Here is a 15,031-nt window from a genome sequence, read left to right as displayed (position 1 = left end):
AAGACAGGGGAGGGGGTCTGGGGAACAAAGCACCTTTCTTTAAAACTGATTTATTACCTACCTTTGAAGATGCAGCGTCATAAAGGAAAGTATTCAAATCATATTCCGTGGAAGGCTTTGTGCATTATAGTGAGTAGCTTAATTTCATATATGCATCTAATACTAATAATACATGCCCTGCCATTCTGCTTGGAAGCTGCTTATGTGCTTAAATTAACCTATTTTTGAAATATCTGATAAAGTGAAGAAAAATTTTTTTCATATGCCTTTTTATCCCATAAACCCATTCTCTGAAAATTTGGGAACAACCAAACACTGATAATAGCTCAAAATATTTTTCAGATGTGTTAGTGGTTCAGTTATACAGAACACTCTTGGTAAAACTGTCTGTTCCCTCATTAATAATAGTTTTCTGATTATAAAAACAATAGGTACTTGTAGACAATTTACAAAATATAGAAACAGAAAAGACTACCTAAAGTTAACCATGGATAGCGTTTTAGAGTATTTCCTTCCAGTCTTTTTTTCTGTGTACATATTGATGAAACTAAGCCTTGAGTTAGTTAACTTTTGAAGCTTGTTAGTATGTGCAGATACCTAAGGTGATGTTTTTTCAAGAGCGAGGACTTGAAGGGTAAGAGCCATGTTGGAAGTAATGAACAATTTTTCTTAGCGGCCTCATCACTAAAACATTAATGTAAGCATCAGAGTAGCCATTTTTCCATCTCATTCCATTTGATTCTTCTTTTTTCCTTGTTGAAGCAACTATATGCCTTAACTGACACATCCACTTATAACCATTCATGTTAGAAAGTCGGACATTCATCATGGTTGGAATATTACATCCCCAAGTCACTTGTAGCTTCACATAGGGAAAAAAGAGTGTTTTATGAAAAAATTTGTAATACAATAGAGATTAATGGAATGTGGAGAGGAAAATGCTTTCAATTTCTCTTGTGAAGTGAAAGCAGGGCAGCACGGAAATCTTGTGTTCTTACTATTTGTATTTTGTAAGATCTCTAACATCCACAGTACATGGCTGGGTTGCATGAGCTCTTTGTGCTTTGTTGACAGTTGACAGACAAAGCAAAATTATTCCTGAAGCAAGGTACTGTGTACTTAGTTGTGACCTATTATAGCCTAAGAATGTAGCTTGCTTTTGAGTTGGATAAATAGAGAGAGCATTTTATAGAATAGACTTGAATATACTAAGAGAGATTTTAGCTGCCCATACAGAAAGATACATGTCCTCCATTGAACTTTTTTCCCCCAAAATGTAATTTTCCACATAAAGTCATTTTAAGTATATTTTCCCTGGTTGCTTGCACGGAGACGATTTTAACTGTTCTAGTATTGTCCTACAGTGGTAAAATAAAATTGCTGGTAATTGTTGGCTTTCTCTGCTCACAGCATAGCAGAAGAAGATGGCTTCCATGGGGCTCTCTAATGTGCCTCAGGTACATCTTCTGATGCTCATCCTCTGATTGCAAATTAAAATAACAAGACTGTGGTATTGGATTTGATGCGAGGCAAAGCAGAACAACTTGCTAATTTATCATGTAATATACAATTGCTGAGGTTGGAATTTGTCCACTTGTAGTGCTATTCTATGTGTCTAAATGAGGACCACTGTTTGCATCTAACCTATCATAACAGTTTGGGAGTGCTCCATTATCCTTTCAGCAAACTGATGGCAGAGTCTGGTCCTTGCACAAATGATAAGATCAATAAGTTTCAAATAACTTGGATGAAATGACATGTGACTGTTCACTTAAAGAGATGTCTTACTTTAAAAATCAATTTTAATAGTATTTAAAATTCTTACATTGACCGATGAGGCATTTTCTACTTCTCTTTTGTTTGATAATTTTGTTTAAAAATATTTTTGTATTAACTTTGGTGAATAGTGTATGTGTATATTTTTCCTGATTTGCTCTTTCATCTCCTATTCTGGCATCTCTCTGAGACTTAATAATCACTCTGACGTGCCAGGATGCTGCAGTGTAGAAGATTTAACTTTAAAAGTAAAATTATGTTCATGTTTAAACTTCCCCTAGAGATCTTAGGAAAATTTTCTCCCAGTTTTGGGTGCAAATGTGGGTCAGAAAGCAATTTGTTTTTTGATATTTCTGGAAATCCCAAATCATAACATGTCATTCTTCAAAAGCAGCTGTGGGCCCATACTGTGCACTGTCTATAAGAAGACCCATTTTACACTGGGAATAATTCTGTGACAGAAAAATGTGACTGTAAGGGAACTCCAGAACATTTATAAATGGTTTTGGGTGAAAAGAGTGTCTGGTATTCTCAAAGTGCATATAGTTTGGGGAGAGAAGCAGTTAACAGCCATTATAGAAAACTAGTAATGATATGATGAACTCTGTAAGAGCATGCATGCTGGCAGACCTCGCCCTGTGACCCTGTCACTGCACTCCTGGAGAGCCATTACAGTTTTCAACTAAATCATACGTCACTGCAGTAGTGTTCTGTTGTCTCTTGAATCTATGTGAATCCCTAAATAAAGCACTTTCCTTACTGTCTATTCTGCCATCTATAACTTCAAATCCAGTATAGTTTTATTAGGAAAAACAGAAATTTTACTTGTGTTGATGGCATAGTTGTACTATTTTGCAATCTTACCAGTTATCCCTCTTCGTAGTTCTCCATTTCAGAGAAGGCAATGGCAACCCACTTCAGTACTCTTGCCTGGAGAATCCCAGGGATGGGGGAGCCTGGTGGGTTGCCGTCTATGGGGTCGCACATGACTGAAGAGACTTAGCAGCAGCAGCAGTTCTCCATTTGGGGATAACATCAGGTGGAAACTGACCAGGTTCTTTCCCGGTTAGAATAGTGAGTTGTCAGCTGTAAGTACAGCACTGATGTCCCCCAGTACTGGAGGCATGTGGAGAATAACAATAGTTGACACTTACTGAACGTTTGTGTGGGCTTTCTTATTTGGGCCTCTGAGCAACTCTAATAGGGTAAACATTATTACCTCCGGTATCATAGATGGGGAAACTGAGGCTTAGAGAGCAGTTTGGCCCCTTTATACAAAATCACCTATTAATAAGTGGGAGGGGAGAGACCACGCTCAAGTGCACTTTTTCATACCTGTTTGGTTTTCTTCATTGAGTGTAAACATTTGTGCTAGAGACTGGGTAAGACACTACCATATCCAAAACGAGTCATTCCCCAAGGGCCTGACCATCCAGTTAGGAAGGTAAGATAAGATGGTTCTAGGACAGTGCACAGCAGGGTCTGTTCAGTGGCTGTTGGATTAGAAAAAGAAGTCCTTGAGGGTTGGGGAAGTTTTACAGGCGAGGAATGTAAGTGATGCTCAGTGAATGGGCATTTTAGGCAGAGGTTCTGTGGCATGAGCAGAAACAGGGAGTTGGCAACAGGCAAAAAGTGATGATGACAGTGAGAAAGCCAGCGCTATGGGACAAATAGTGAGAAAGGCGGAATGGGACCAAAGCATGGTATAGGAAGGGATACAATTGGAGGATGGGAGTAGAGAGGTCTTGGAAAGCTATACTTGGAAAGGCTGTGCATTGGATGTGGGAGAGTACGGAGTCAGGGAACCCTGGCACAGGCTACCACAGTAGATCATCTTTGAGGTCTGGGTTTGAGTGCGGTTGGTGATAATGGGACTGTAAGGCCAACGGACAGATTTGGTGACTGACTGGAAATGGGCAAAAGACTCCATATATTTGATTAAAGAGTATGAAAACTGTAAATTTTTTTTTTCTACTGTGACTTTTAGACCCCTATTATTTTCCATAAACCTGATCCTGTGCATTTTTTATTTTATTGCTTCTATTCATTAATTTTCTTCAAAAGATAGTTTTGAATGCCTCTTACACACCACATTTCCAGGTGTGGGTGATTTCTGTATGTGCATCCTTCTAAAAATACAGATGTACATGGATTAATAGCAATTTGTGTTTAAGGTGCAACTGTTAGGAATGCCTCAGCTACAAGTGGAAATCAATCCCTTTTTAGCATGTGAAGACAGAAACCATTTTTGTTGAGGCCTCAGAAATATAATTTAGCAATCAGAACCAATCAGCTTTTAACACAGTTTCATACACAATGATTTCAAGGTATTAGTGATGTGGAGACTAAAGCAACAGGTGATAAGAGTTTTGCACGTTTTAATAAAGGTTTGCTTTGCCCTTGGACAGGCTGGCTACACTTCTTTTGAACCCTCTACTTATAAACATGGTTAAAATAGCAATCTGAAAACTTAATGACCCTATTCCTCTTGGTTATCACAATTTGGCATTTACACATGGCATTGCATAATAAGATGCCATATTTGGATGGCAGACATCCTCAGACTGGTTCTGGGTTTTCTTTTTTTAGAGCCAAACCTTTTTGTAGGTTGGACTTTCAAAAAGCTACACATTATTAAATTTTCTTTTTCCTTCACTGACTTGGCAGCGTACCTTTGGGCTGCATGTTATTTCCCAGCATGGGAAATGAAAATAAGTTTATTTTTGCCCTTGTGTTACTTCAAAGAGATTTTATACAACATTGGTATTTTCTTTTGCTTTTATCACCTGTGGGAGGCAAAATGCACTGTGAGATATGGTAAGATTTGCTTCATCATGGAATATTTTCGAAAATCTGACATTTATTTTTAACAACTCAAATGTTCCTTGAAGGGTATATTTAGCACAGTCAGTCAATATTTGCTAGGGGAACAAAGGGTTAACCAAATGTACTTGACAAAACTGAATGGAAGCAAAGCATATATTAAATATAATTGGGGCCTCTTTCCCCCATTAAAGAGTTTTATTTAAAATGCACCATGACCAAAAGCTTAATTATTAAAATAAAACAATAGGCATAAAGAGTTACAGGCTTCTAATATTTTTTTTCAGCCCCAGTTCCCTTCACACAGTTATCAGCATGTTTAATTTCCATGCATAATAGCACTAGTTATTGTTGTCATTTGTAAAGGGAGATTAACAGATAGTAAGTACAAACAAACCCAAATAAGTACTGAATAGAGAGGTGACAAAGAAGAAAAGACCTCTTTAATGTTAATTATAACTGGTAGGAAGTCTAGACAAATTATATTATCTGTTTTCTATATGATTTGAAAGGACATTTAGTTAGTAACTCTGTCAGAGATAGAGTTGGGTGTTTGCTTTAGAAACAGGTGAGGTGACAATTTAGCATCTCCCTGGATGGCAGCTCACCTGGTGAGTCATGAAGTTGTGGTAAATTGATGAAATCAAGTTTCAAAAACACCTGAAAAGAACTGTAGCTTTTTGAACATTGTATTTAAAAAATTGAAAAATAATTTTAACTCTGGGTTGTATTCTGATACTCAATACTTTATTGTCTCAAAACATGATAATTGACTTACCTGCTTGCTTTTAAAAAAATTTTGTTAAAGAATTGAATGATTTACAACTCTGGTTGTGACTATTAACTGATAAATGTTTCCAAGTGTGTAAAGTCTCAGGAAGCAGATATAGTGTCAGAAATCCAAATAAATGATGAATGGGTGGTTCATTCTTGTATTTTTCATACATCGTTTCCCTTGAATGCTACTGTTTCCTTTATTAATATGTGTTTAGGCCCAAACCCATGTAGGGTACTTCCAGAAACAACTAGTCTCACCTTTTGTTTTATAAGCTACATTTAAAATGTACTACCAGCTGTTGCTGTCAATCCCATTATCCCTCTGTCTCCCCCATGCCTGGAACATGCTAAACCAAAGTATATTTTTTCTTTAATTCTGAGGGACCATCAGTTTTGAGCTGCACTCTTAATGGCTTTTTTGGAGGGAACAAATACATGTTATTTGGAAAGGCATCTGAGTTTCAGAACTCTTAAAATGTATCCTCAGATCAAGAAAATTTGGTAATAGGCCCCAGGAATTGAAAGAGTTGCCTGTGACTAAGAACCGCTGATTCTCTTTTCTAGTTCAGGGTCTTTTGTTATGGTTAGTAGCTGTATGCCTCAGATGGGTAGAATCCACACAACTCGATCTCTTCTCTGTGTTATTTTAGTTGGTACTGTGCAACGTGGTTCTTAAAACCATACCATAGCGAATTGCTGTTTTGTCTTTGTGTATGTGGATCTTGCTTTCCTATTTAGATTATAACTTCCTGAAACTGTGTACCTGGGGACTGTTTGCCTATTCCCCACAGTATTTTATACAATTCTGGGTATATATTAAAGGTTTCATAAGGATTCCTTGAGACTCTCTACCTGAAAAGTTGATGTTCCTACTGAAGGTAGGAGTGAAGTATATTCTGAATGTATTGTCTAGATGAATTTTATATTCTTTAAAGGCAGCATCTTTTCTTTCAGTCAGAAAGTTCTGCAGTGTACTTTCTCTGGTGTGAAAGCCATAACTGGAGCTGGAAGAACTGATTCTGGGCACTTTCCCTTGAGTTTGGTAGTAGCTACTTCCAAGAAGAAGATTGAGGTCATTCAACAGAACACTGAGTGGGGACATAACTGCAGCTTTGGATTAATGCCACATGACAGCTTTAATAAGTGGTAGATGCAAGTCCCTAAAGTAATTAAGCAGTATTTGTGTGTATACTGCTCTTATCTGGGGAGAAAAGGCATCGGCCTTTTCTGAAACTGAGGTTGCTCAGTTTCGAAACAGAGAGTATGGTTAAACATGTCATTGATCCTTTTCTTCATCATATCACAATCATATCACAGAGCATTCTCTCTGGCCTTCACTCTTGTGCACATTTTCTCTCTGCCTAAGTTGTCTTCCCTGCTTCCTCCACCTACTAAACCTCTACTTACTCCTAAAGACCAGTTCAGAAGTTCCACTTCACCAAATACTCCAACACCCAAATGCAGTCGGGTCCCTACTCACAGCTCCCCAGGTGGGGACCCCATGCAGCAAGAGAAAATACCTTGTTCACCTTTATCCCCTAGTGTTTCACCCTCATTTGCCTTAGGGCTCTCATGCCTAATACATGTAGCACTGAAGCCCACAGGCCCTGGTGACTTCCTAAGAACACCAGAGCTTTGCTCAACCCCACATGTGAAGTCTTGAAGAATTCTGTGTTTAACAGTTAAGTTTTATAGCAAACATAGTGCTCATTTAGGTTAACAGACATGTTGTTACCACATCTCTATGAGAAAATTTAAACAAGGACTGTGAGGGAAAGTACCTGAAGAAAGAGAGAGGAGAGGAGGGTTTTAAAGTCCAGGGAAGTGGGCAATGGATATTTGAAACTACTGGAAAAGAGTGGTCGGTTGAAGTTGTCCTTGAAAACATTGCAGCCAATTTTATGCCTCCAGGGAACATGCATAAAAGAATCTGTTTTCATTAAAAAGGAGGTAATTGCTTACATTTTTAAGTGTTGTTTCTTTTATGTCAAGGATAGTTGTAGGTACTCTAAATGTATCCTGTCATTACAACAAACCTATAAAGAGAGTGTTATTATTGTGCCCATTCTATAGAGAAGGAAACTGATCAGAGCAATTAAGTAGTCAGCTGTTGGGAAAGTCTTTCATTTCTATTCAGTATACTCTACTTTGGTAATGGCCTTTACTACTGAACTAAAACCCATCAGTTTACATTCTGCATGTAATCATATGAGTTTTTATTGGGAGGTTTTGATATATTAGGTGGCAGGAAGATTTCTTTTAAGTAAACTAATGTCTCGTGATCTTTTTTTTTCCCCCAAACTATGAGTTTCCTAATTTTTATGTTTGGCACAGATCAAATTAACATGACAGGACAGAAGGGCAGGGAGCTATTTCAGAATCTATTGGATGACATGAATCTACCTTGATCACGATAAGTCTTATCTTGATCATGAAAGGGTTTTTATTTGTATTGGTTGATGGTGGTGATAGGACTGAAGCATTCTCTTTGTCTCTCCAGGGCTGGTTGATTTGTGAAGAGCCCACATGTCGAAATCGAACTCGGCACCTTCCCCTTCAGTTCTCCCGCAATGGACCACTTTGCCAAGTCTGCATGAAAGCTACACTTCGACTAGAGGTAATGGTTGCCTCATGCTCAAGAACTGTATGTGGCGGGGCATGGGGATGTTAGCTTGTACCTTAGTTCTGGGAAGTGGATATTTGTATATGTCCTTTGGTGATACCCTACTACCACACACATGTATTTAAGAAAATATCCAGACTTCAAAAAGATACATGCTTTAATTTTCACATTATGAACTGTATATATCTAAAAGAGAAACTGATTAGTTCTTATATGGGTTACTCAAATGTCTTTGGTTACCACTTTTTAATTACAGAGGAGAGATAACTTTTGTAGAAGCTGCTGTTATCTTCAGACTAGATCAGAACCCCTTTTGCAAAGGCCAAAAAACCTCCCAAACCTGTACCATAAAGGGCTTATTTGATTTTTACGGAATTCCATTGTTTCTGAGTAGCAGCACAGTTGTAACCAAATTTTGACTTCAGATCTTTTCACTGAAAAGAGTTGATACACAGGCTAGTTTTAGGAAAATGTTTTAATATATCACTTAACAGAATTTAACAAGAATTACAAATGGCTGCCACCATTGTATATTCCCTTGTTCTTATGCATATCCATATGTATTTTTATGTGATTTCAGTCATAATGAAGATATGCTTTTATATCATGTTTATCTTTTGTTGAGCATCTGTCACTGTTGCTGTTTAATTTTCAGTACTAAACTTTTAAACACAAATTTAACCATTCCTTTCATTGAACAGTTTCGGCTACTTTTACCTACCCCTTTACTAGAAAATTGTGATGAATGTTTTCCTGCTTAAATTATTTATTATTTGAAATATTTATCAACAGTACACATTCAAGTGTGTAAATTTAATATAGACATGATTCATGTTGCCATATTGCTTTCTAAATGGATTATCCCAACTTAGGTGCCAGTTTTACCACTACCTTTGCAGCATTTGTGCATTATCATTAATTTATTTTTAACTAATTTGATAGGTATAAAATGTTCCTTGACTTATTTTTAGTATGTCTTTGCTAATTAGCAAAGTAGATGGTAGATTTTTTTAAAAATATGGAGCACGTAAGTGAGAATTAGTTGTTGTAGTGAATTCTTTTTACGTCAGTCTCATCCTATGACTTGCATCAGCAAGTGCAGAAAGAGAACAAAAGTATATATATTTAGTGTGAGTCATCAATCCAGTTGTAGACTCCAGGGGAATCACCTAGCTTCATGAACCGATGCTGCCTTTGAGATTTTTTAAACATCTAGCTCATCAAATCATGTTCAATGAAAACTGAATTACTTCTTAGAAAGTCAGCCAATCTTAGGATTCCATTCTTGGTGACAGAAAGTACAAGGAAAATGTACAGCTAGTAGATCGGTAACTTACCAGTAAGTGCTGATAATGTTATTGGTAGTGGTTTAATACATCAGGTTATCTTTTATCATTTATGATCCTTTTTTAAATGAGTGAACCAACACACACATTTTGAAGTATTTTTTCCCTTCATTTTCTTGTCCTCAAAACGGGAGCTTGTTAGGCAGGCATTTACCAAGGTTATCAACTACTTTTCCCAGGGAAAATCTTAGCCCCTCAGGCCATGTTGCTGCTCAGAACATGACCCCCTGGAATAACTGGAGGTTCAGAGCATCCTGGTTGGTGATCTTGCCCTTCGCCATTCCTTGCAGAGACCTTAACAGTGGGACTGAGCCTACTCCTCTTCAGTTCATTTTCAGTTACTAGTGATGAGTAGGAAATCTCTTAATTCTGTTTATGATGTTCCTGGGCTTTCCTAATAGGAAGAAAAAGCTATATCTTTTAAGAGATCATTTTAAAGTGGCTCCAGAATCAGTGATGCCATGGGGGAAGATCATTGTAATTACCATAGGGTTTTCCAGAGGATCTATTTTGCAGGATTATGCTTATCTGGTTCTTAAGTTCTGGGTTACTGTGTGTCAGTCATACATTACCTTCATTTAATAATAATTTATTAAACACCTATTATACCCTAAGCACTTTGCTAGGGACTAGGGACATAGCAACGAACAGGAGATTTCCTTATTTATAAAGCTAGTTTAGGTTTGCATTACATGGATTATATAAAATCGGTATCTGTGGGCAGAATTAGGCATTTGTAAATATCTGTATGGGCATAAACATTAGACTTTCCTAATGCTTAACTAGTGGGGGCTTTAAATACATTGTCAAGTTTGATGGTATAATACTTACCTCTTACTGTGCCAATCTGATCCTCACATAATAAATCTACTCTCATTTAGTCCTGTGTGTAGTTGGCTTGAGTACTTTCCAGAATTGACTTGGGATTTGAGAGCTGGCTCTTCTTCTGGCTCCTCTTGCCAGAGTTATGAGAAAGAAAGCCGGGACGGTTTTGTTCCCAGGGTTTTAGACGTGTCTCTCTTAGATACCTTAAAAAAAAAAAAAAAACCCAGAAATAAAGAAATCAGTTAAGATTTTTCAGATTCATGGCAATTTAACAGTATACAAATTTCTGATTATTAGAAATACACTCTCTGGGCATTCTCTGCACATAGGAAGTACAAATAAATACAGGAATGAAAACTCCATTGTATGTGTAAGTTCCTAAGTGAATAGAACCTTTTTTTCACACTGATGATAGAAGACTTATCCAAGTTAGTGAATAATTATTTTAATATTTATTTCTTTTAAGGATGTGAATTTTTGACTTATTAAGATGGTCAAGTCTGTATGGCTGTGATCCGAACACACAGGGGATCCTGTATTACATAGTTAACCAAAAATATAGCATTAGTTTGATTTTGTTTTCTAATTAGAACTGAGATTCAAACCAAGTTAAACTTCTTCTTATTAACATTGCCATTCTTGATGTGGAGATGAGAAAACATCTACATGTGACCCACTTGCTACTCCTGCCCGGGAGCGGGTTGGGGGCGGGGGAGGTAGGAGCACTGTGGCAGAGTTTGGTTTATTCAACTAAATTTCTTAAAGGCCTCTTATGAGGAAAGCACTAAAATGACTTCTAGTCCTACTGTAGGACACCCCAAGTGTTTCTCACATTATCCTTATTTGTAGTATTGTTAAAATCTTTTGTAACAGAACGTTTGTACCATGTAGGACTCTGGCCTTCACGGGACAGGGGAAATACTGAACTCGTGATCATTGTTATGTTGCAATTTCATTATGGCTGTGGCTGATGGATTATCGATTTAAAAAGTAAGTTAGAGACAGTGTGAATGTTGCCAGGCTATGTGGGACAATGCCTTGTTTCTCTGTAAGATGAAAACAGTTGTGGTCTCTTAAGGAAGTAATCATAAGCTATACAGGAAGAGAAACTTGGGACTATGACGGAAAGTCTTAAACAGCTGTACTGAGTCATTGGTTACCCTCCAGTAGACAGTGGGCTTTTATCATGAAGGACCCTTTGGAATTCTCTGCTCTGATTTTCCTGTGCTTGTTTTTTGATGCAGAGTTTTGGGCTTCTCTGGCGGCTCAGATGGTAAAGCATCTGCCTGCAATGCAGGAGATCCGGGTTTGATCCCTGGGTTGGGAAGATCTCTTAGAGAAGGGAATGGCTACCCACTCCAATATTCTTGCCTGGAAAATTCCATGAACTGAGAAGCCTGGTGGGCTATAGTCCATGGGATTGCAAAAGTTGGACATAACTGATCGACTAACACTTTTTGCTAAATTCTACATACAGATTTGCCTACCATGAAGCAGATAGCAGCCTTCCTTTCAGTATGGTATTTTTCTATTTAAAAAAAAATATTGAGATGAAATTCACATGACAGAATTAACCATCTTAAAGTGAATAATATAGTGGCATTTAGTGCATCCACAGTGTTAAGTGATCACCACCTCTGTCTAGTTCCAAAACATTTTAATCCCCCCCACCAAAAAGAAAACCCTGTATTTGTTAGGCAGTCACTCCCCATTCCTTCCCCTTCTTTTGGCTACTGGAAATAACTGATCTGCTTTCTGTCTCTATGGATTTACTAAGTTGGATATTTCATATAAATGAAACCATACAGTATGCGACATTCTGTACCTGCCTTTTTTCACTTAGCATAATGTTTCTGAGTTTAATCCAAGTTGTAACCTGTGTCAGTACTTCATTACTTTTTATGGCCAAATAATAGTTCATTGAGTAGATATACCACAATGTATTTATCCATTTATCTGTTCATGAATATTTGAGTTGCTTCTTTCAATATGCTTTTGAAGTTTATTTTAGTTTCATTACTTAGATAGATCTTGTGTTCAGTCTCAATTTATGTCATATGCCTCCCTTGTTGGTCCTAGTTTAGCTGAATGGTGCTATACAAGGCTAGACTGATCCTTCCTTTGTTCCTGCTTTCAGTAAGCACCTACTCTTTGCCTATTTTCTGAGAACCTTTTAGATATTTGAAGGTAGCTATCTTTCTAAGCTTTTCCCTGCTAGGCCAAGTTATCTCTAGGTCTTCAACCATTTCTCTAGTGCTTTGCTTTCAGAATAATGATCCTAGTCCAGGGTTTATGTCCTGATAAAATGATTAGCCCCAAATTGCACGCAGCTCTTGGATAGCTCTCATTAGCACTACTATGGAGCAGAATAAACCTGCCACTACCAGCTTTTTCTAGGTAGTAAATTTCTTTGAAGTCTTTTTAGGGTTGCGTTAACTTTCTTGACATCCATATTCACAGCATTGATTCATTTTGCACGTTCTGTGTACTCAAACACATAGTTTCTTGGCACATACAATTGCTAAGCCATGCCCTGTCAGGTTTTCTGAGACGCAAGTGGTTTTTTTTTACCTAATGTAATACAGTAAGAGTACTGTATTAGTTTCCTAGGGATGCTATAATGAAGTACCTCAAACTGTCAGTGGCTTAAAACAACAGAAATTTCCTATTTCATGGTTCTGGAAGCTAGCTAGAAGTCTGATATCCAGGCATCATAGGGGACTCTCTCCCTCTCTGAAACCTGTAGAGGAGGATCATTCCTTGCCTCTTCTGCTGCTGCTGCTGCTAAGTTGCTTCAGTCGTGTCTGACTCTGTGCGACCCCATAGACGGCAGCCCACCAGGCTCCCCCGTCCCTGGGATTCTCCAGGCAAGAACACTGGAGTAGGTTGCCATTTCCTTCTCCAATACATGAAAGTGAAAAGTGAAAGTGAAGTCACTCAGTCGTGTCTGACTCTTCGCAACCCCATGGACTGCAGCCTCCCAGGCTCCTCCGTCCATGGGATTTTCCAGGCAAGAGTACTGGAGTGGGGTGCCATTGCCTTCTCCGTTGCCTCTTCTAGCTTCTGGTAATCCCTGGCTTGTTTTGCCTGCAAATGCATCACCACAGTCTCTGCTGTCATAGTTGTGTCTCTTTTCTTCTTCTTATAAGGATATAGTCATGCTGGATTAGGGCCCACTGTATGACCTCACCTTAACTTGATTTTATCTGCCAAGATCTTATTTCCAAATAAGGCCACATGCACAGGTACTCTTAACAGATAGGAAATGGCTGAACTGAGGGAAATGGAAACCAAAAGTAACAGTGGCTTAAACAGAATAGGTATTTAATTTGACAGTGTCATCAACAGTGACCCTCAAGGTCACATTGTGGTCCATGGTGACCGCACAGGCTTCCTCAAGGCATCACAGACTACAGGGCACAGAAAAGGTGAAGAGTCCAAAGGTTGCACTTCCCAGCCAAGTCAGTTCTTTGAGCAGCCTTCTCAGAACTCCCACCCAACACTCCTTACGTTTCATGAGCCAGAAATTAGTCACATGGATATAATAGCTTATTTTGTTACTAAAAAGAGAAAAAGAGTAGCCTGGGTATTGGGAGCCAACCAGCACTCTCTGTGGCAGAGACCTTCCAGTGAACCCTGTGAAATCTCCCTTTGCTGTGCTCAACCCATCACTGTCCCATTGTGGATAACTTGGATCCTGGTTCTGCCGTGCGCCCAGTCTTTTGGCTTCTACATATCTGATGCTGTGATTAGCCTTCCCTTTTTAATCTTCTCCAAAATATCGATTAAAATGAAGTACATTTCTGCCCATTCCAGTGGCTCAATGCCTCCTTCCAAGTGGACGCTGCTCCATTCTAATCAGCACCCTTTGTGGAGGATTGTTCTACCAGTTGCTAATTATCTTTGCTTCTAGCTTATCATTCTCTGCAACGGGTTTCTCCCAAGGGGAAAACCACAGCGTTATTGAACCAGATGCTGATGGTCACATGGTTTTGTAACTATCTTGGCCCCTGGAATGAAAAATCATACAGTTCATCCCTTCAATATTCTGGCATTCTAAGCAGCATATTTATAAGAATGTGCTTGCACTGTACTCATTCTGTGCCCCTAGAAGCCAATTGCTTAAGGAGAGGGTATTTCAGATATTTCTTTTAAAATATTTCAGTAATTGGCTGGGAGAGAGTAAGACCCCATGTAATGATCCTGGCCAAAGACACCTAACTGAGGGAGTGATGAGACAGGACCATCGTGATAAATCATGGAATGTGACATGATTTGCTGATACGTATTAACTAATTATAATTACAGAAATAATTGTTATAATAGACCTAAAAGAAACAAGAGGTAACCTAATATTAAAAATTACATACAAAGTTTCTAATCACCCCAAGTGGAAAAATCACAAACCGAAAGATACAGACCCCGCCTTTCATAGGCTTCTCTTCTCATGGAGAAAGTAAGGAAGTACAGACTCGCAATGCTCTGATGACCAGATGAGAAAGATGAGACTGAGGCTTTGTGATTGGCCCTCCCTCCTCAGTGAGGTAGGAAAAAGGGGAGATGAGGAGTCATCATCAGACTAGAGCAGTGCTTCTCAGCTGGGGCAGTTTTGCCCCTCAGGGACATTTTGGTTGTCACAACTTGGTGTGGGGGGCAGTGATTTGTGCTACAGGTCAGAGATGCTGCTATGCCCCCTACAGTGCACAGGACAGCCTCCAAAAAGAGAATGATTCAGCCCCAAATATTAATAATGCTGAGGCTGAGAACCTCTGGACCCACAGCAGACATGGTTCTAGCCTGAATGCCCTGGGATTGGAATTTGAAGGCCAATGAGAAAGGATACATTTTAGAGAGGAGCAGA

The 15,031-nt window shown here is 38.6% G+C and overlaps 1 protein-coding gene across 2 annotated transcripts in view; it reads left to right on the top strand.

Annotated features, from left to right (window-relative positions):
* Nucleotides 1-15,031, top strand: part of POLA1 (DNA polymerase alpha 1, catalytic subunit) — a 287,339-nt gene that overhangs the window by 176,129 nt on the left and 96,179 nt on the right. For both annotated transcript variants that reach the window (XM_043457864.1, XM_043457863.1), the window contains one exon: nucleotides 7,877-7,993. In XM_043457864.1, the coding sequence (XP_043313799.1) occupies nucleotides 7,877-7,993 (117 nt within the window). The remainder of the gene's footprint in view (nucleotides 1-7,876; nucleotides 7,994-15,031) is intronic.

Source organism: Cervus canadensis, chromosome X (assembly GCF_019320065.1).
Source record: "Cervus canadensis isolate Bull #8, Minnesota chromosome X, ASM1932006v1, whole genome shotgun sequence".
Taxonomy (NCBI): domain Eukaryota; kingdom Metazoa; phylum Chordata; class Mammalia; order Artiodactyla; family Cervidae; genus Cervus; species Cervus canadensis.
Note: the sequence above shows the minus strand (reverse complement) of the source record. Positions and strands in the feature narration are given on the sequence as shown.